This window comes from Dipteris shenzhenensis, chromosome 11 (genome assembly GCF_047967505.1).
Source record: "Dipteris shenzhenensis isolate YYH24624 ecotype China chromosome 11, Dip_SZ_1.0, whole genome shotgun sequence".
NCBI lineage: Eukaryota > Viridiplantae > Streptophyta > Polypodiopsida > Gleicheniales > Dipteridaceae > Dipteris > Dipteris shenzhenensis.
The window spans coordinates 14,683,221-14,705,802 of NC_141606.1; the positions used below are offsets into that span (position 1 = coordinate 14,683,221).

Sequence of the window (22,582 nt, forward strand, 5' to 3'; positions counted from 1 at the left end):
TCAAATCATTCATAAGGGATACCAACTCTTGCATGTCACAAAAAGTCCATAGGAAGCAACTTACTTACAATAACCACAATTTACTTGATGAAAAGGAACTCTCACAAACAAGAGTCCACAAATGCACATGAGTACTACCGTCCTAGTATATTGGGAAGCATGCATGCCTTATGTAGATAGAGCACCTCTTAGCCCTATTTAGAGATTATGATTTTAGTTTGACTTGACATAACCATTCATATACTCCACCCTATCAAAAAATAGTAGGAAGCACCTTCCAATCTTATTTAGAGCTTATGGATTAATTTAGCTTGACATAACCTTTCATTTAACCAACATTATTTAGAAAACAATAATAACTCGTGGAAATTCACAAATGCACATGAGTGCTACCATCCTAGTATATTGGGAAGCATGCATGCCTTATGTAGATAGAGCACCTCTTAGCCCTATTTAGAGATTATGATTTTAGTTTAACTTGACATAACCATTCATATACTCCACCCTATTAAAAATTAGTAGGAAGCACCTTCCAATCTTATTTAGAGCTTATGGTTTAATTTAGCTTGACATAACCTTTCATCTAACCAAGATTATTTAGAAAATAATAATAACTTGTGGAAATTCACAAAAGGAAATCAAACTTTCCACCATAGAACTCCATCTGAGGCAATGCTAATAAAGGTGAGTTTCTTAATGAAGTCTCTCATTTAAGAATATATTTTGTTTAAATTTAAGACTATTATAGTAGAGAATATGCACAAGGTATTACATTCACGTGTATAAATCAAAAGGATGAGTCAAGGAGACACTACAAGGAAAGAAAGAAGTCAAAGAGAAAGCTCTTAAATGGAAGGACCAAGAATATGCACAAGGTTTTACATTCACACGTGTATATATCAAAAAGATGAGTCTAGGAGACACCAGAAGGAAAGAAAGAAGTCAAAGAGAAAGCTCTTAAATGGAAGGACCAAGAATATCCACAAGGTATTACATTCACATGTGTATAGAAGGAACCATTGGAAAGCACATTATTCTAGAGAATATGCACAAGAATATCTCTCATTTAAATTTAAGACTATTATACTAGAGCATATGCACATTCATGTGTACATGTGCATAGAAGGAACCATTGGAAAGCACATTATTCACACATAATAGAAGAATGTGTAAGGATGGCTAGCCATGTCTTGTAATCTGAACTTGTTTGTTTGATGAAAGAAAAGGCTATGGTGAATGCCGTGCATCAAAGTGAGAGAGAGGGGAGAATGTCTTCTCAAAGAGGAGGGAATTGCGAAAGTAGGCTTCCATACGAAATGCTCGCAGATGCCTTGAACCTCTCAAGAATCCTCTAATTATATCTTCTCCTCTCTGCTTTTCGAGCTTGCCACTCCCCCATGCAAATCTTACCCTCATTTCTTTCACTCCTGACGGTAGCTTCGATCCAAATACAAGCTCCAATTCCTCCTCCGGTACATCCAACAACGACAATTTACTCACCTTCGATGGTATCAATGCCCCTAGCCCCTCGAAAAACCGACCCGATTCCACCCCCTCGTCTATGTCGAAGCTCGGATGCCCCGCGTTAAACTTGCACTTCAGACATAACGACCTCACGCATGGCAGTTGCCGCAGGAACTCCCCGCTGTGTCTCAAGCACCCTCTCGCCGTGAACATTATCGCCACGCTGCTTAGCTTCTCCATCTTGCCTGCCAAGGAGCGCATTCGCTGATAATTGAGGAGACATTCCTCTGGCGACGAGTGCCACTTTCCCAACAAGAAGAACGCTCTCTCGAGTGTTAGCGAACGTCGGATTTCTTCGTACCCCTCGAGGGAGGTTTTGTCGAGCCCAAATGTGATTCCGATGAACTTCATCCTCGGGCAGTTCTGCAGAAACCTTACTTGCAAGTGCCGCTGGTCAACCATTGAGCTTTGATAGTGAATCCTGTTAGCCATGTAGCGTTCCAGATTCGGACAATTCTTTTGGATTACTTGCAGCGCCAGGAAAGGCGGCATAAGATGCCAATGCTGCCTGTGTCCCCTGCTTTTGGGTACCCTGAAGATGCCGAATTCGATATCCAGATAGAGCTCTCTTAATCCGAGCTGCGAGGAAAGCAGCGTTTCCAGAAGATAGCAATGGGCAAGAACATCTACGGGGCGAGGAGACATTTCGTGAGAGTACCAACCTTGGATGTCCAGGGCAGTAAAAGCATGGAGGTCGCTCAATAGCTCATCATCGCACCGATAGTTGTCAAGAAATCGCTCTGTAATAGCCCGCAGCATGGCCTCGTCGTAGGTTCCAGAGGAGACATTGACGACGTCGTACCTAAAGAAGCATTTCTCCAAGCGAGCACCGGAGAAGCGTTGAACCAGCTGCCAACATAGCGTAGGGGTGAGCCTCTTGAAGCAGCGCATGTCGAGAAAGCGCCGTTCGCGATAGAAGGAAGAAGCCATGGCTGCGAGTTCCCTGCAGGAACAAACCAGGGAAGGCAGATCTTTGCAAGGGAGAAAATCTGCGATATGAAGAAAGATGGAGTGGGGGAGATCCAAAAGCGATGGAGAGAATTTGGAATTCAATCCTCGTTCTAAGGATTTGGCCGGTTCAGCCATGGTGGGAGAGAAGAAGCTGAGTTTCTTTCTCGCTGTGTCGAGAAATGAACAGAGAAGATGGAGATGGAAGGAAGCTCAACTCGTCGAATCTCACATAGCTCTAAGGAAGAAGAAGAACACAAACGCTTCTCAACGGTTCTTTCTTTCAAATCATATGACCGTTGAGTCGCTCCCTCATTTCAAATGAGGAGCTATAGGGATCCCACCGAGAAAAAAAGGGAAATTAAATTAATGAGTGTGGCAAGGGCGGCCGCTCAAAATGAATTAAGCTAAGATAAGGCCATACAATTAACGACGCGCGAATTAAAGTAAGGCAGAATTAGAGTTTCCAGAAGGTTAGAAGGTCAATTTGACGTGAAAATTCTCGTGCTTTCTGGCTCCCTCTGGAACCTTCAGTAGTCACCGCCCTCTATGTATACATATGCAAGGCTTAGAGGGCACTCTACATTGCAAGTGCGGTGCTGTAGGCTGGAGCAAGAGGAGGGGGGTGTAGAGTATCAACTGGGGGGTTGTGAAGCCCTCCCCAATACAAGGAGGAAGGAGGGGAGGAAGTGTGGGAAGGAGCAGGAGGAACGAGAGGAGTGGGGAGGAACCAAGAGGAGGAGTGGGAAGGAAGAAGGAAGAGGGAAAGAAAGAGAGGAGAGGGAACAATCAAGCGGGAGCGGGAAAGAAAGAGAGGAGAGGGAACAATCAAGCGGGACCAGGGGAGGAGGAAGGAGAGGGAGTGTAAGCAGACGAGAGGGGGGATGAGGAGAGGAGAGGGAGGAGAGTGGCAGGGGCGAAGAAGAGGAGAGGGAGCGAGAGGGGGGCTGAGGAGAGGAGAGGTAGCCAGAGGAGAGAGGTGGGCTGGCTGGCAAGGGGCTGAGTGGAGGAGAGGGAGTGAATAGGCATATAGCTTAGGTTGATTTTAATTAGATTAGATTAATTGTGAATAGACTACTGAAAGAGCGTGCCACATGGGACCTACTTCAAAGAGAATGTAAACGACGCTTTCAAACGGAGAGGCTACAAGATGATCCCGCTCTCCAACTAAGCAAGATCGAACAAGGCCGTCAGGAAGATGTACACACGTACCTGGGTAAGATGAAAAGATTAATTGCCAAATGTGACCCATGCCTCGATGCAAAGTACCTCATGGCCTGGTTCATTGCAGGACTAAGAAAGAAAATCCGAAAGGATATGAAAAAGATAGGCAGCTATGAAATGTTCAGTGTTGCTCATGCGGTAGCCATTGACATCGAGGATGGCATGACCGACTCAAACACTAGTAGTGATGATGGCAGATCTAGTACACGAGATAAGTGCTCAAAAAAAGGCAAATCCAAGTCCACTGCTAAAACAATAAATGAAGATCGCCTAGAGGCCATGACTATGCAGCTGAAAGAAGACATGATGCAGGCCATGGAACAAAAACTTCACTTGTCTCAGTCGCCAACTCAGACATATGCACGGCGAGAAAATGTATGGTGTCCACACTGTATGGCCAATCATATAGCAAATGAGTGCCCAGTCCTAAGAGCCAAGATCACTACACAAGCAAATCCACCACTAAGGTTGTGGTGCCATATTTGTGTCATCGGCGGCCATGATGAAAACAGTTGCATCTTCAACATGCGCAACAACCCACCTTGACCTCAACAATACCAAGCAGCACCCATGCCAGTGTACATGAAACTAGCACTTGCACAAGTGCTCCTAGCTCTAAGGCTAAATCTTGTTCCCGTTCGGACACAAGTCCCCTACGAGATAGAGCACACTGATTGGGTTTCACCCATCATCATTGTGCCTAAACACAACAAGAAGCTCACAATATGCGTAAACTTAAAAAATGTGAATGCTACCACAATTAGGGATCACTATCCCCTACCCTTAACAGAAATAGTGTTGGAAAAAGTGGTAGGCTCCACCAGTCCACAACTCAATGATGCAGAGATCAACTATACCACCATAGAAAGAGAAGCCCTAACAATGGTGTATAGTGGAAAGAAATTTTGGCACTATCTACTGGCGAATGATTTTGTCTTCTACACCAACCATCAAGCATTACTTTATCTTGTGAACCATCTGTGTACAACAGGAAGAATAACCAGATGGCTCCTCTTGTTTCAAGAATTCAACTTCAAAATAGTGGTCCACAAAGGTGCCCAACACTACATTGCCGATCACATGTCTTGTGTTAAGTCGGGAGAAGAAGCCACTGGAGTAGAAGACGACTTACCAATGCCACACTATTTCAAATAGATGCTATTCCAGAGTGGTGTGGAGATATCATTGGGTACTTGATGGCAGGAACACCACCCCCTGAAATGAAAGCAGTAGATGCTAGAAAATTGATTCTAAAGGCTGCACCCTATCAACTCATTGCAGGACAACTGTACAAGATGGGCAAGGACTAGATATTAAGAAGATGTGTAATGCCTCATGAGATCATGCCAATCCTGAGTGAAGTCCATGAAGGCATTGCAGGAGGACACTTTGAAGGGGAAGCCACAGGAAGAAAAGTTCTCCTCACAGGCTACTGGTGGCCAACACTGTGGGCAGATGCCTATGAATATGTAAAAGGCTATGATGTATGCCAATGGACTACTAAACCACAACACAAAGACTTCAATCCCCTAACAACAGTTGTTGCACAAAAACCATTTGAAAACTGGGGGATTGACTATGTGGGTACCATACATCCAGTAGCAGAGAAAAAGGAACACATGCATGCTACATCATTGTGGCCATTGATTACTTTACAAAATGGGCTGAAGCTAAAGCAGTCAGAAAGGCAGATGCCAGAAGCATAGCAAGATTCTTATCCGAAAATGTGATCACCCGATTCGGATGCCCCATTGAAATTGTGTCGGATAGAGGCACATATATTGTCAATGAGGTAATCCAAGAACTCTTGTTTGGCTTCATGGTAATCCATAGAAAAAGCACACCCTACTAACCCCAAGGGAATGGACACGCCGAATCCACTAACAAAATAATATGCGTTATCATCACAAGGTAGTAGAACCACAGCATTCTAATTGGGTAGAGAAATTGAATGCAGCCTTATGGGCATACATAACCACACTCAAGGTCAGTACAGGGAACACACCTTTTCAATTGGTGTACGGCCTTGAAGTTATGGTCCCACTAGAATTTGTAATACCGAGCCTATGCATAGTAGTACAGGAACACATGGGAGACCAAGGATCCTTGAAAGAAAGGCTCTATCAGTTGGAGAAGCATACAGAGACAAGACTAGTCACGTACCATGCCATGACAACAGAAAAACGTAGAAGAAAGGCATGGTTTGATAGAAATATTAAAGCCAAAGACATCAAGGAAGGCGACTTAGTCCTATTATATAATGCCAAAGTACACAAGGGGAAACTGAAGTATCTAGGTCAAGGACCATACTGAGTATGAAAGATGAATCCCATCGGAGCTATACTACTAGAAACATTGGATGGAGTCTAATTTAACACAATAATAAACGGGAGTCGACTGAAACGCTACTACATCAACACGCAAGCCATCCCCGACAAAAATGAAGATTTGGGAAACCAAGTCTTCTTTAGTAGGATTAGATTGTATCACAAGCACTCACTAGCATATGCACGTTTTTGCACATATAGTTTGCACTAGATTGTTACACACACACTCATTGGCATATGCATGTTTTTGCACATTTAGAAAGACCTAATCAATTTTGTACTAGGGATGATTGAGTCTTAGTTTCCCTATTAAAAGCATATAGTTAGACACATCATGTGCACTCACACGATTTTGCATAGGCACATAATAGATTCCATCAATCATAGTATCACACACTTTCATTCCATACTCTCAAAGCATGCAATGAATTCGCCAAAACTCAAGATGAATTGGCAAAAGAGTCTGTAGCCTCAAACGAGACCCCCGCCAAACATCACAGTCATCTCCTATATGCAAAAATATCAGACTTGCATACAAACTTATCTACAAGCTCAATGATATGAGTGCAATTGCATCCAATATGTATACAAGATAGAAAGAAATGCTAGCCTCAACAACGAGAGCCCCACCAAACCTCTTCCCAAGAAGATTCGATGGAAGAGTTTGCAACCTCAACAACGAGATCCCCTCTAAAATTCACAACCGTCTACCCCTCCTTAAGAGGAGATAAGCTTCCTGACTACATACCATAAATTTTATGGTGCAAAAGCATTACAATAGAAATGACTTGCATGCCACAAGCTCAACAACCACTGGGTTACGCACATGGCATCCCAACTTCGAAATCAAAATAAGACATAACCCGAGGACGGGTAATAAAATGGACTCGGGAGTATGTTGTCTCTGTGCCAACATGGACTTAGGTGGAACAAAATGTGTGTGTAGAGTAGTGGCAAAGCTCCGCTTGTACTTGCATAAGGCTAGAAATAATCCCTCTTAAAAACCTAACTTGCATGTTCTACATACAGTTCTACATACGATTCCTACATGCAACGAGTTCTACATGCAACTCCTACATGCGAGTTCTACATGCAACTTCTACATGTGAGTTCTACATGCAACTTCTACATGCGAGTTATACATGCAACTTCTACATGCAACTCCTACATGCGAGTTCTACATATGCAAGTTCTACATGCAACTCCTACATGCAAGTTCTACATGCAACTCCTACATGCGAGTTCTACATGCGAGTTCTATATGCGTGTTCTACATGCAACTGCTACACGCAACTCCTACATGTAAGTTCTACATGCAAGTTCTACATACGATTCGTACATGCAACTCCTACATGCGAGTTCTACATGTAACTTCTACATGCAAATCCTACATGCGAGTTCTACATGCAAATCCTACATGCAAATCCTACATGCGAGTTCTACATGCAACTTCTATATGCAACTCCTACATGCAACTCCTACATGCAACACCTATTTCATTAATTTTGGACTCCTGCACTGTCCAAATTCATTTTGTGAGATAATTTTGGATAAAACATTTAAAAAAAAGAGGCTCTTATAAAACAAAACATTGAGTCAAAAGGGAAGATTTTAAAAAATCAAATTAGAAAAAATGACGTGAGATGTTATTAAAACTAGAGTACATTAAAAATAGAGGACATCACATTGTTAAAAGAGACAAAAAGTAAGATTTTAAAAAATCAAATTAGAAAAAAAGGTGTGACATGTTATGAAAACTAGAGTACATTTCAAAAAGAGCACATCACATTTGTACAAGAAGTAGATCATATAACTCAAAGCCATATGGTGTCAAAAAACACCTTAATACAGTCTCTCTTATCTTCTTAATCACCCAAAGTCTAGAAGATCTCATCATTGGTCTCTCTTATCTTCTCAACAACCCAGTCTTTCACTGCCTCCGCAGCTCTGTATCCTCAACATAATTACATGCGAAGAAGAAATTTAAGCAATCACAAATTGTTTCTTTATAATTTCTCTGAGAGGCTCTTATTGTTCTCTCAACATCCGCATTAAATCGCCCATGACGAGAGTTGCGATAACGCAGGTTACTTAAGAAGTCTAAGAGATCTTGTCGTGCTTTTATCATACGTCTTAAAAGTCTTTCACTCTCTGCTATCTTGAGAGTCTCCTCCCTCTCTGCATGCCTTTGTCCATCAAATTCCTCTCTCTCCATGTGTGTCAAAGGAGAACCTTGTCGAATTCTGGCCTCTCTCTGTGCTCCTTGGTCAGCAATCCATTCTTTGAGATTGTTAATTCCGAACTCCACGTCTTCAACAATGCCAAGGATATCCATGGGTGGGGAGATGATAAAGAAAGGGAGATGGACTACGATGCAAGAAAGAAGAGAGTGTCTGTGGGGACTAGGATGGAAGAATACAAGTTAATGAGAAGCACTAGGATGGATGAAAGAAGAGAGTGTTTGTGGAAGAACTAGGATAGAAGAATACAAGTTATCAGGATGGATGAAAGAAGAGAGTGTTTGTGGAAGGACTGGGATAGAAGAATACAAGTTACTCAAAAGGACTAGGATGTAAGAAATAAGAGAGTGTTTGTGGAAGGACTAGGATGGAAGAATACAAGTGCACTAAGGCACGATGTGTTCACTATGATAAGGATAAGGGTTGGAATAAAATTTTGTGGAGCATTGGGAATGCTCTACTTTAAGTGAGTGGAGATGATAAGGATAAGGGTTGGAATAAAGTGAGAGAAGCATTGGGAATGCTCTACTTTAAGTGAGTGGAGACTATCCAACTGAATAAAATTCTCATCACACAAGGATTTATTTCCAAATAATCACATCATCACACATTCATATCATAAAATTGTGTGCATGAAGAAATATATTACAAATATTACATCATCACATATTCATATCAAAATTCTCATCACACAAGGATTTATTTCCAAATAATCACATCATCACACATTCATATCATAAAATTGTGTGCATGAAGAAATATATTACAAATATTACATCATCACATATTCATATCGAAATTCTCATCACACAAGGATTTATTTCCAAATAATCACATCATCACACATTCATATCATAAAATTGTGTGCATGAAGAAATATATTACAAATATTACATCATCACATATTCATATCAAAATTCTCATCACACAAGGATTTATTTCCAAATAATCACATCATCACACATTCATATCATAAAATTGTGTGCATGAAATAATTATATAAATATCATTAGTAAATGCCACTTAAGTAATAAGTCACAAATTGGTGTATAATCAACAAAAACTACAAACACAACATCATACATGCATCATAACTCTTCTGATGCTTCTAGTGGAGATTGTGGCAACTCTTCTGATGCTTCCAATGGAGGCTATGGTGCTCTAGATGTACACTCAGTCTCTACTTCTTCTGTAGTATGTAGTGCTTTCAGAGTAGACTCAGTATCCTCTTCCTTAAATGCAAGCGGAGGCTGTGGCAACTCTTCTGATGCTTCCAGTGGAGGCTGTGGTGCTGTAGGTGTACACTGGGTCTCTATTTCTTCTGTAGTGTCCAGTGCTTTCATAGTAGACTCAGTCTCCTCTTCCTTAAATGCAAGCTTTAATATTGCTTCAGTTGCACGTTGTATTCTAATGGCACCAATTAGGTCTCGAATGATTTCAGCCCTAAACAATTGTATATCCTCCTCTGAATATTTGAGCTCCAAAGAGTCTTCCGATGAGATCTGTGGCTTAAGTGAGAAAATTTCTTTGAAAATTAACATGCAGTTGTAGGCAACTCTCCACCCACAACTATGCCCATCTTCTTGCTCTACTACTAAATGCTTTTGGAAGTCTACCGAGTCTTTGTATTGTCCTGTTTCTCTGATAGCAGATACCAACTTCTCAATCGACCTGCTCATCATGACATATTAAAAAAACTTAGTGTGTCTATTACATAAGGTACATAATATATAAGTAACAACAGATTAATAGAATACTTACATTTCCGAGCCATGAAAGCCTGTAATCGAGTTAACAAACCAACAATAGTTGTCTTCAAGGTCCCAAACCACCAGACTCCAATGTTCCCTACACGAATAATTAAGAACCATTATTATTTAACACAATGTTGCCAGTATAAGATTAAAATAAAGGTTGGCATGATACTTACATCTCATGATATGCCATAAATAGGGCTCGCATGCCATGTAAATGTAAAGGCTGTATAAATTTACAAACATCGGCTATTGTCTTTCTGCTATCGCTAAGTATAGGAGAAAGGAGGGAATCCAACATATACACACGGTTTTGTACGACTCTACCAAATCGTGAGATAACTATACTGCACCAACAAATAAATGAATATTAGCTTATTAGATTTAATCAACATATTGAATTATCAAGTAGAGAAAAAGTTTGTATCAAACCTGAGAATGGCCATCGTAACATTGTTATTGACCTCATTTGAAGCTCTAGAGAGAATTGAAATCTCCTCTCCCCCAAATTCAAGATACTGAGGTCTATGTTGAATCATAACCCTAACATTAAAAGAGCTTCCCAATTCTTCCAATGAAGCCATGTTTGTAGAGTTGAGGTCTTCTATCCTCTTTAACTCTTTGACGGCATTCATTTCGCAATCAATGATTGCTTGAATGGTACATGTTATAAATGCATAGAGATGCAAATCCGTATATGTTGACAATGACGTGGTGTCATTTTATATCTCAAAAATTTGACCAAGTACCAAAAAGCAATTGTAGCCCACCCTCCATCCACAATTATAGATGTGGCTATTCTCTTGATGTGATACCTGACATGTTATATACTCTATTTGTTGTGCCAAGTCACATTGCCGCATTACTATGTCGATAGCACCTACTAACTTTCAAGCTGATCTACACATCAAAACATATAACAACAGTGAATATGTGCATTGCATATCAATCTACATGTCAAGAAGTGACAACAAGTGTAGTCTATACTTACTCTAACACATTGCCATGGACGGATGTCATTGAGTTGGCAAAGAAGCACTTCTTCACAAGGATGTCCACGACTACCAGACTCCAATGTGAGATGCATTATCAATAAAGAATAATTACTATGTTTGAGACATTCTAGCAATGCAATACAAAAAACAAGTAGGGTTTGATGCTTACTTCTCATAATATGATGTAAAAATAACTCGTGCGTCATTCATAGGAACATGCTTCAACCACTTGCAAACATCCTCTATGGTTTCTTCTTTGTTGCTAAGCACTTCCGAAATATGAGGATCGAGCATATATGAAACGCTTTGTATATTTTGCGAAAAATTTGCTATAACATTACTATATTAAAAAAAAAGTATTAGCTTCTTGGGTTTAATCAAAACAAGCAAAGTATAAAGCCAAGGAAAAGGTTGCATCAAACCTGAGGATGGTTGTAATGACTTTGACATTAACCTCATTCTTAGGATTCAAGAGGATTGAAATCTCTTCTTCACCAAATTCAAAAAAATGAGGTTGTTGTCGAATTAACAACATAGCGGTGAATGAACTTCCAATCTGCTCCAATAGATTCATATTTTCATGACTCATCTTATTGAGAGAGTAGTCTACATCGTATTCTTCTTCACTTGCTATGTTCCAAGGGGGGGTCACTCATCATATGTAACCCTATCATGTGAGTTCAACAGAAGGATATTTTTTATTTCTAAAATTTACAGAAATAAATATACATAAGGGACTATTTAAAATAGTTTTGAGAAAAATTTACAGATTTGTATAGAAAAGGGGTACATTTTATTCTCATTTTATTAATGAAAAATTTACAGATAAGGGATTTTAGAAATAGGCCTTGAATGCACGTGGTATAGAGGGTTTATACATAGTGACCCCCCGAGCTATGTTCTCCACATCCTCCTTCTGCCATAAAAATATAAAAAAGTTATGCGATGTACACATCCCAAATAAAGGCTTAAACAAGCAGATAAGGTTTCATACATGCTTTCATTAGAGTGAGTCTCTCCTCCGCTTGGAGCAAAAATTTAAAAAGGTTACATACATGCTTTCATTAGAGTGAGTCTCTCCTCCTCTTGGAGGAAAAATTTAAAAAGTTATGAGATTTACACATCCCAAATAAAAATAATGGTTCGAATAATCATAGAAGTATAAAGATAGCATGCTTTCATTAGACTCAGTCTCTTCTCCTCTTGGAGGAAAATATAAAAAAGTTATGAGATTTACACATTCCAATTAAAGGCTTGAACAAGCATACAAGTATAAAGATAAGGTTTTATACATGCTGCAATGTAGTCATATTTTCAGGTTGTTTCCCAATGGTAGTAATTAGACGCTGAATACTCTCAGCCCGAAATGCTAGCAGATCGGCTTCTGTATATGATTCCATTTTGACTGGTAACTCCAAATAAAAAATCTCTCTAAGAAACAACATGCAGTTGTAGGCAACTCTCCACCCATAGCTATGTCCATCTTTTTGCTCCACACACGATATTGCACTGCACTAGGAAGCTGAGAAATAACTACACTGCACCAAGAAATAAACAAACATTAGCTCATAGAATTGATTTGCATTCTACACTAGGAAACTGATATATAACTACACTGTGAATAAATAAACAAATGTTAGCTCATTGACGTAGCAACAAATAAACAAACATTACCTGAGAGTGGCCAAGATAACATTGTCATTAACCTCTTTTAAAGGATTGGAGAGGATTGAAACCTCCTCTCTACCAAAGCTTAAATACTCAGGTTCTCGTTTCAAAACGATCCTAACTTCAAATGAGCTCTCCATTTTATCCAATGCAACTAAATTTGATTCTTCAATCAAATTTAGAGGTGGTTGCATTGTTGAAGTAGAAGGGAGTGCCTCGGTATTGACTTCATCCATTTCTTCTCCCTCTATTGCCTGTAAACAAATATGAGAGATTAGATTCATTATCTTTAAATTTAAATCTTATTTAAAAAATTGTATTTAGTTGAGAAATAGAGTTCATACCGCTAAGTATTGTCATAGTGGCCTTTTTTCATAACCCTGCGAGCCATAATTATCAAAGAAGGCATCATCATGTTTGTCTTCATCCACCAACCTCTCTGTGAACGGGTCATGTAAGTCCATCTTTTCATCATCATCAACTGGGACATTATGATCTTCAAGGTAATCATCCATGTCATCGGTGTCCTTATGGTCTATTTCTTTTTCATAGCCTGTGGTTAGATCTGCTTGTAAGCCATGAAATGCTTATTTTTAATAATATTTGTGGAGTTGCCTTTTTTGAGGAGATCCTCAAATAAATATCCCATCCTGCACAAGGTGACCTCCCAACCTGCCAGTAGCAAATTCTCCATCATGGTAAGCAAGAGACTCCCACTTTTTGCAGGACTTCCATAGTTGTTTTTTTGATAATGTATGGACCTGGGAATATCTTGCTCTTCTAGCATCAATCTCAAATTATTTGAATTCCCTCTTATGTTCTTTTGTAAGGAGTGATCAGGGTTGGGGCTCTGCATACACAAAAAGAATGATTTAAGAGATTGAATCGCTATGCCACATTCTCTCTTGCCTCTCTTTGCTGCATAAACACCACTATAGATCTTCAAATCTGATGAATATGCTCGCTCTAGAGTAACCTGCATGGCTTCTTTATCTTTTTTATCAACAAAAATGACAATGTTGCAAATTGCCACTTTGCTAATGGTGGTATATACTATTCTATCAATGAAGTTATGGATATCATCGCTAGAAACTTCATTGATAAAGAATAGTTGTGGCTTATCCCATGCTGACTCATTCTTGAAGAAGTCATCTTCTGAGACTCCCCTGAAGTTCACAAGCTTTCCAGACTCTGCCGTAACCTCTACATTGAATTGAAAGCTTTGGTGCATATCTGTCGGCATCCTTATCTTGCTGATTAATCTTTCCACATATGCAACCACCTGTTGTGGGATTTCTTTTCTCATGTAAGAGGTTACTATTTCCGACCCGTAAGTGGAATTGGTTTCTCTGACAGCAAATACTTAATGGCACTATGCACTGCATCACGCCTCACTTGTACATTGATGCATTCTTCCATGCAGTGGTCTTTGTCTTTTTTTCCAAAAAACCATTCTTTCTTTAAAATTTTTTGTGCTGCCATGGATGCATACTTATCAGGTAAGGACTTTATAGGCCTCCACATCCTTGCCGTCAACTCCTTCTTATCCATTACCTTTGACTTGCTGGAGATAAACAAAGGAGCTTCATAGGTCAACTGTCCATGCTCACAAGCAATGCATGTTTCAAGCATCTCATTGAACACTTCAATAGGACGATAAACTAATTGAAAAAGAATTATAAGTAAAGAAAAAGAATTACAAGATGAATTTTAAGAAATAGAACTCAAAAACTTTAACAAGAAACTAATTGAAAAAGAATTGTAAGTAAAGAAAAAGAATTACAAGACGAATGAAAAAGAATGCAAGTACCTAGAAAAAGTGAAAAAAGTAAGGCTCCGCTTATCCTTTCTCTTCCACTCTTGGTTGCTTCAATGATATGAGGAGAGAGTTAAAATGAATGAATGGAAATAAAAGTATATATAAGAAAAACTAGCCCACTCCTATGCATAAATTTAAATTTTCAAAAAAGAGAGGGAAATTTGAATTCAAATTTGTGTTCAACATTCTTCTCATATTTTCTTCTCGTACGTTCCTTTTGAATTCAAATTTGTGTTCAACATTCTTCTTGATACTTTTATCAACATTCTTCTCGATACTTTCTTCTCGTAAGTCCTTTTCATTCTTCTCGTAAGTCATTTTCATTCTTCTCGTAAGTCAAATCTTATTTGTCTCTCTTGCTCATGATAGTAAGTCAAATCCTCCTCTCCCCTCTCTCTCCTTTTGCTCCCTCCTCTCCTCTCCCTCTCTCTCCTCTCTCTTCTTCCTCTCCCCTCCCTCCCTCCCTCCCTCGACCCCCGCCCTCCCCCCTTCCCCTCCCCTCCCTTGCCCTCCCCCCTTCCCCTCCCCTCCCTTCCCCTTCCCTCCCCTCCCTCCGCCGCCAAAACTCCTCCCTCCCTCGACCCCCTGCCCTCCCCTCCTCCCCTCCCCTCCCCTCCCCTCCCTCTGCCGCCAAAACCCCTCCCCCCGTCGACCCCTCCCCTTCCCCCTCTGCCCCCCCTTTCCCCTTTCCCCCCCCTGCCCCTGTCCCACCCAACCCCTTACCCCTCCACACCTCCTTCCTCCCTTTCCCAAGGCCGTGGCCGCCAGCCCTCCCCCCTACCCCCTTCCTCCCCTACCCCCTTTCCCCCCCTACCCCCTTTCAGCCCTCCCCCCCTCTTTCCCACCCCACCTTCGCGGCCCCCGGGCTGGCGGCCACGGTTGCCAGCCCCCCCCTCCTTGCACCCCTTTTTCCCACCCCCCCTTTGCAGCCGCAGCCCCCCCCTCTCAGCCCTCCCCCCCTCTTCCCCACCCCCCTTTGCGGTCCCCGGGCTGGCGACCGTGGCCGCCAGCCCCCTCCCCCTCTCGCACCCCTCTTCCCCACCCCCTTCGCCGCCCCTAGGATGGCGGCCATGCCAGCCCCCCCCTCTCGGACCCCCCCTCGCACCCCCCTCCCTCCCTTCACCCCCGCCACCCCCTCTCCCCCCCCTCTCAGCCCTCCCTCGCCCCCTCTTCCCCACCCTCCCTTCGTGGCCCCCGGGCTGGTGACCGCGGCTGCCAGCCCCCCCCTCTCGCACCCCTCTTCCCCACCCCCGTTCGTGGCCCCCGGGCTAGCGACCGCGGCCGCCAGCCCGCCCTCTCGCACCCCTCTTTCCCACCCTCCCTTCGCGGCCCCCGGGCTGGCAGCCCCCCCCTCTCGCACTCCTCTTCCCCACCCCCCTTCGCGGCCCTCGGGCTGGCGGCCGCCAGCCCCCCCTCTTCCCCACCCCCCCTTCGCGGCCCTCGGGTTGGCAGCCGCCAGCCCCCCCCTCTCGCACCCCCCTCCCCCCCTTCACCCCCGCCACCCCCTCTCCCCCCCCCTCTCAGTCCTCCCCCCCCTCTTCCCCACCCTCCCTTCGCGGCCCTCGAGCTGGTGGCCGCGGCCGCTAGCCCCCCCCTCTCGCACCCCTCTTACCCCCCGTTCGCGGCCGTAGCCCCCCCCCTCTCAGCCCTCCCCCCCTCTTCCCCACCCTCCTTCACGACCCTCGGGCTGGTGGCCTCGGCCGCTAGCCCCCCCCCTCTCGCACCCCTCTTCCCCACCCCCCCTTCGTGGCCCTCAGGCTGGCGGCCGTGGCCGCCAGCTCCCCCTCCCCCTCTCGCACCCCCCCTCGCACCCCCCTCCCCCCCTTCACCCCTGCCACCCCCTCTCCCCCCCCTCCCCCCTTCCCCGGGGCTGCCCCACCCCCCCTTCGCGGCCCCCGGGCTGGCGGTCACGGCCAGAAGCCCCCCCTCCCCCTCTCGCACCCCCCCCTCACACCCCCTCCCTCCCTTCACCCTTGCCACCCAATCTCCCCCCCCCTCCCCCCTTCCCCTGGGCTGCCCCACCCCCCCTTCGTGGCCCCTGGGCTGGCGGCCGTGGCCACCAGCCCCCCCTCCCCCTCTCGCACCCCCCCTCGCACCCCCGTCCCCCCCTTCACCCCCGCCACCCCCTCTCCCCCCCCCTCCCCCCTTCCCTGGGCTGGCGGCCGTGGCCGCCAGCTCCCCCCCCTCTCAGCCCTCCCCCCCTTCGTGCCCCCCAGCCCCCCCCCTCTTCCCCACCCCCCCTTCCCCCCCCCTTCCCCTGGGCTAGCGGCAGCGGCTGCCAGCACCCCCCCCTCTCAGCCCCTCCCACCCCCTTCCCCCCCACCCACCCCCCTCCCCGCCCCCGAGCTGGCGGCTGTGGCCGCCAGCCCCCCATCCCCCCCCGCCCCCCCTCTCAGCCCTCCACCCCCTTCACCCCTCCCACCCCCTTCCCCCCCACCCACCCCCCTCCCCGCCCCCGAGCTGGCGGTCCCCCTCTCAGCCCTTCCCCGAGCCCCCCCCTCCTTTTCCCCACCCCTCCTCTCCCCCTCTCAGCCCTTCCCGGAGCCTCCCTCCCCTCCTTTCCCCACCCCTCCTCGCCCCCCTCCCCCGGGTTGGCGGCCACAGCTGCCAGCCCCTCCCACCCCCTTCCCTCTCCCCCCCCTTCCCCCCCTCCCCGCCGCTAGCCCCCCCTCCCCTCCCCCCTTCCCCCTCCCCCCTTCCCCCCTCCATGGGAGACCCAGTCCCCCCCTTTCCCCCCCCCCCCCTCCTCCCTCCTCCTTTCCTCCCTCTACTCAGCCCCACCCTCTCCCTCCCTTCCTCCTCCCTTCCCTCCAGCCCCTCCATCCTCTTCTTCTCCTTCCCTGAACCTTTCTCTCTCTAGTTCCTCTCTCTTCAAAATTTTAAAAAAAATCTAGAAAAAGAATTAATCAAAAAAATTTGCAAGTACCTGGAAAAAGTTTGTAAGTTTACTCTTTCTTGCTCTTCCTTCCTTGCTCTCTTGATCGTCCTTGCTTTCTTGCTTCAATGAATGAAATGAGGGGAGAATGAATGAAGAAGGAAGACTATATATAAGAAAAATTAGGTTTTCCTCCTCCTCTCCTATTGGCTTTCCATTCCTCCCCTCTCTCCTATTGGCTTTTCATTTATCCCCTCTCCCATTGGCTCCCATTACTCCCCCTCTCCCATTGGACTCCCATCCCTCATCCCAATCTTCCATTAGCCCTCCCCCCATCCATCCATTTCTTCTTCCTCCCATTGCCACCACTCCCATCCCACATTTCCACCACGTCCCATACTCCTCCCATTTCCCAAAATCCCATATTTCCCCATCTCACCCTCCTCTTTTTCATCCCCTATTAACTCCCTCACTCATTTCACTCCCTTATTATCCTACTCCCCTATTACCTTCCCCTCTCCCATTCCATTCTTCCCTCCCCACTCTCACTTCCACTTCCCATTACTCACTTGCCATTTGAAAACTATTAATATATTATTATACTATTTTTTATACTTATTATCATACACCCTTATTACTTCCCTCTCCCATTCCACTCCTCCCTCCTCACTCCCACTTCCACTTCCTATTACTCACTTACTATACACATTTGCAAACTATTAATATATTATTATATGATTTTTTATACTATTTGCAAACTTACATGTGGGCAAAATCACAGGTGTCAAAGCGATCCTATTGTGGTCATACAACAACTGTGCTTTTATTCAAGGGCATATTTATCCTCATCAACAAGCTTATTTACTCAAGGTATGAAGTGCATAATTTGTGCACTAGGTGTTTACTTTGTATCAAAATTGTTTGCCACACACACACACATATACACATACCGAGAATTTTCTAATATTATCGCATCTACATTTCTCCGATGGGCACAAAACTTTGTACACGCCTCAACCTAGGTCTTATTGACTTGCATACAAAGTGGTGCACCCATCTCATAAGTACTTGTTCGGATAACACACCTCCAAACGTATTTTATGACGATTGTGCATAACACAAGGAACAAAATGGTGTATCATGTGAGATCGACTATGCAAAGCATATCCAATGGACACAAGACTTTACACGTTCCTCAACCTAGGCAATATTAACTTGTGTGCAAAGTGGCATCCCCATCCGATAAGTACTTATTTGAAAAATACACCTACGATCGTGTTTTTTGATCGTTGTACATGACACCAAGGCCAAAAACGGTATTTAATACTCAATCTACCATGTAAAGCATATCCGATGGGCACAATACTTTGCACGTACCTCAAAATCAGTGGTATGGTATTCCATGCAAAGTGGAACGCCCATTCAATAAGTACTTTTTAGAATATCACACCTAGGACCATGTTTTTTATTGGTTGTTGTCCATGACACTAAGGCAAAAACGCTGATTTATGCTTAATCAACAATGCAACGCATATGTGATCATCACACTACTTTGCACACATCTCAACCTAGGTATTATTGACTTACATGCAAAGTGGCGTGCCCATCCCATAAGTACTTAGTCGAATAACAAATCTAGGACTGCGTTTTTTGACGATTGTGCATGACACTAAGGCCAAAACAGTGTTTAATGCTTGTTCAACAATGAAAAGCATATCTGATGGGCACAATACTTTGCACACACCTTCAACTAGGTGGAATTGACTTACATGCAAAGTGGCACGCCCATCCCATAAGTGCTTGATCGGATAACATACCTAGCAGCGTGTTTTTTTACGGATGTGCATGACACTAGAGCAAAAATAGTATTTAGTGCTCGATCGACCATGCAAAGGATATCCGATGGGCACAACACTTTTTGTACACCTCAACCTAGGTGGTATTGAAATGTTCTCAAAGAGGCACACCCATCCAATAAGTACTTGGTCAGATAACACACCTAATGGTGTGTTTTTTTGTGGATGTCCATATCACTAGGGAAAAATGGTTTATAATGCGTGATCGACCATGCAAAGCATATCCGATGGTGGTAATACTTTGCATGCACCTCAACGTAGTTGAAACGGACTTGCGTGCAAAGTGGAGCCCCCATCCAATAAGTACTTATTTGAATAACACATCTACGGCCGTGTTTTTTGACGGTTGTACATGACACCAAGGCCAAAAATGGTGTATAATGCATGATCAACCATGTAAATCATATCCGATGGTGACAATACTTTGCACACACCTCAACGTAGTTGAAATGGACTTGCGTGCAAAGTGGAGCCCCCATCCAATAAGTACTTGTTTGAATAACACACTTCAGATCGTGTTTTTTCATGGTTGTGCATGACACTAAGGCAAAAACGATGTTTTGAGAGTGCTCTCAACGGAAGCAAGAACGGAAGAAGGAGAGAGAGAGAGACAGAGAGCCACACAAGTTTTGGTGGGTGCAAAACCACCCTAATCTTCTTTTTCATTCATTTATATATGTGTTTGAGTATTGTACATAACCGGGGTTAAGGCACAGTGACCTTTAACCCCCACAACCTCCCACTTAAAGGACAATGTGCCTTTAAGGGCGAACAACGAGTGAGCATACTATCCAATGCCCATCAATACACAAAAATACTCAAACCGCTGACTAGGTAGACTCTTCGTTAGCATATCTGCAGGGTTATCATCTGTATGAACCTTGACAAGCTCTATGCGCTTGTCCTCAAGTACCTCCCTGATGAAATGGTACCTGACCTCAATGTGTTTGGTCTTTTTATGGAAGACTGTCGGTACACCTGTATGAATCCCCAAATCTCCCACTAGCCAATCAAGCCATATAGCCTCCTTGCAACCCTCTGTGGCTGCAACATACTCAGCCTCTGTGGTAGACAAAGCAACGCACTTCTGTGCGTGAGACATCCACGACACTGCACCACCTGCAAAGATGAAGACATAACCAGAAGTGGATCTCCTACTATCCACATGCCCTGCATAGTCTGAATCTGTGTACCCAAGTACACGCATGTCTCCTTTACCAAAGCAAATGCACATCTCCTTGGTACCCTTCATCTCGCCCTTCATGTACCTCATGATGCACTTAACTGCCTCCCAATGCCTCTTTCCTGGATTAGCCATATACCGGCTAACAACTCCCACTGCAAATGCAATGTCTGGTCTAGTAGCTATCATAACATACATAAGACTCCCAACCGCTGATGCATAAGGAACCTTGGCCATCATGGCCCTCTCCTCTTCTGATTTGGGACTATCTGTATGACTCAGTTTCACATATGGAGGCAGTGGAGTACTCACTGCCTTCCCCCCCTCCATATTGAAACGTTGCAATACTTTTGTAACATACTCTTTTTGTGAAAGCCAAAGGAGTTCCTACTCCAATCACGCGTGATGCGCATACCAAGAATATGACCTGCAAATCCCAAATCCTTCATATCAAAGGCCTCATGCAACTTGGCCTTTAATGCATCTAGCTCATAAGTATTCTTGCTAGCCAATAGCATATCATCCACATATAGTGCCAGGATTATTAGGCTATTATCCTTAGCCCTTTTAGTGTAGAGGCAGTGATCAATTTCACTCCTTCTAAAACCTTGGGACCGAATGAAAGCATCAAACTTCTGATACCATTCTCTAGGGGCTTGCTTAAGACCATAGAGACTCTTCTTCAGCTTGCAAACTAAATGCTCTTTGCCATTTTCTTCAAAGCCTTCCGGCTGCACCATGTAAATTTCCTCATGCAAATCCCCATGCAAGAAAGCTGTCTTGACATCCATCTGCATAAGCTCCATATCGTCTGATGCCACTAGTCCAAGCATGCATCTAAGTGTGGTCAACTTCACAACGGAGAGAATATCTCATCAAAGTCCACACCCTTCTCTTGCTTGAACCCTTTAGCAACCAATCGGGCCTTGTACCTAGGCACATCATCACCTGTGACCTTCATTTTGTAGACCCATTTACATGGCAATGCTTTCTTTCCATGTGGCAAAGAAACCAAGTCCCAAGTCTTATTCTTCATAAGTGAACTCATCTCTGATTGCATATCATACTCCCACTTGCGTTGATCCTCACGCATCATAGCCTCTCTATAGCAAGAAGGCTCCCCGCAATCAGTAAGCATCACATCGTCTACCCCTGGAACAAACCTATCAGGCGGTCTAGACACTCTAGATGATCTTCTCAAGGGCATTTTAGCTTGCTGTCCCACCTGCATATCAGCCACATTTGGCTCATCATTTCCACCAATAGATGATCCATCATCTACCCTTGATTGTATACTTGTGGGAGTACTTGGTGGTACCATTTCTTGCACATTTGGTGCATGGACAGCTTGCTGTCTATCAACATATACAGGTGGATTCACATCCTGGAAAGTGATTCTCCTCATTTCCACATCCCTCATGGGTGCCTTATGCATCTTTTTCTCATTGAAGACCACATCATGGCTGCGTATGATCTTCTTTGCTTCTGGATCCCAGAGACGATAGCCCATCTCTCCACTTTCACCATAACCCAGAAAGATGCATTTCCTAGACTTAGGATCTAGCTTCTTTCGAAGCTCTTTTGGCACATGTGCATATGCCTCACACCCAAATATACGCAAATGAGAGTAAGAGGGCTTCTTGCCACTCCATGCCTCTTCAGGAATACCACCATCCAAACTCTTACTAGGTGATCTATTGATCACATGCACTGAAGTCTTCATTGCCTCAGCCCAAAAACCACCAGAAAGACTTGCATTGGAAAGCATGCATTGCAACCTTTCTTGAATGGTACGGTTCATCTTTTTTGCAACTGGATTTTGCTCTGGAGTACGAGGGGATGTGAGCTCCCTCTTAATCCCACATGTATCACAGAAATGCTGAAAGTCATGAGAGAGATACTCTCCACCATTGTCAGTCCGTAGGCATTTAAGCATTCTACCTGACTGATTCTCAACCAAGGCCAGCCATTTTTGAAATACCTGGAACACATCACTCTTTCGAGCTATAGCATAAGCCCACACTTTCCTAGTTGCATCATCAATGAATGTCACATAGTATTCAGCCCCACCTAATGACTGTGTAGGCATGGGACCACATACGTCTGAATGCACTAAATCAAGCATTTCAAACTCTTTCTTTCCCCTTCTTTTATGGGCTAATTTAGTCT

The 22,582-nt window shown here is 44.1% G+C and overlaps 1 protein-coding gene across 1 annotated transcript; it reads right to left on the reverse strand.

Annotated features, from left to right (window-relative positions):
• Nucleotides 1-1,092: 1,092 nt before the first annotated feature.
• On the reverse strand, nucleotides 1,093-2,661 carry LOC147896656 (uncharacterized). The gene has a single exon (XM_087382031.1). The coding sequence runs from the start codon at nucleotides 2,608-2,610 to the stop codon at nucleotides 1,228-1,230; it is 1,383 nt and encodes a 460-aa protein (XP_087238157.1). The 5' UTR covers nucleotides 2,611-2,661; the 3' UTR covers nucleotides 1,093-1,227.
• Nucleotides 2,662-22,582: the final 19,921 nt, after the last annotated feature.

Excerpts from the sequence above, each read along its gene's own strand:
- LOC147896656 (XM_087382031.1), bottom strand. The coding sequence starts at position 2,610 with ATGGCTGAACCGGCCAAATCCTTAGAACGAGGATTGAATTCCAAATTC.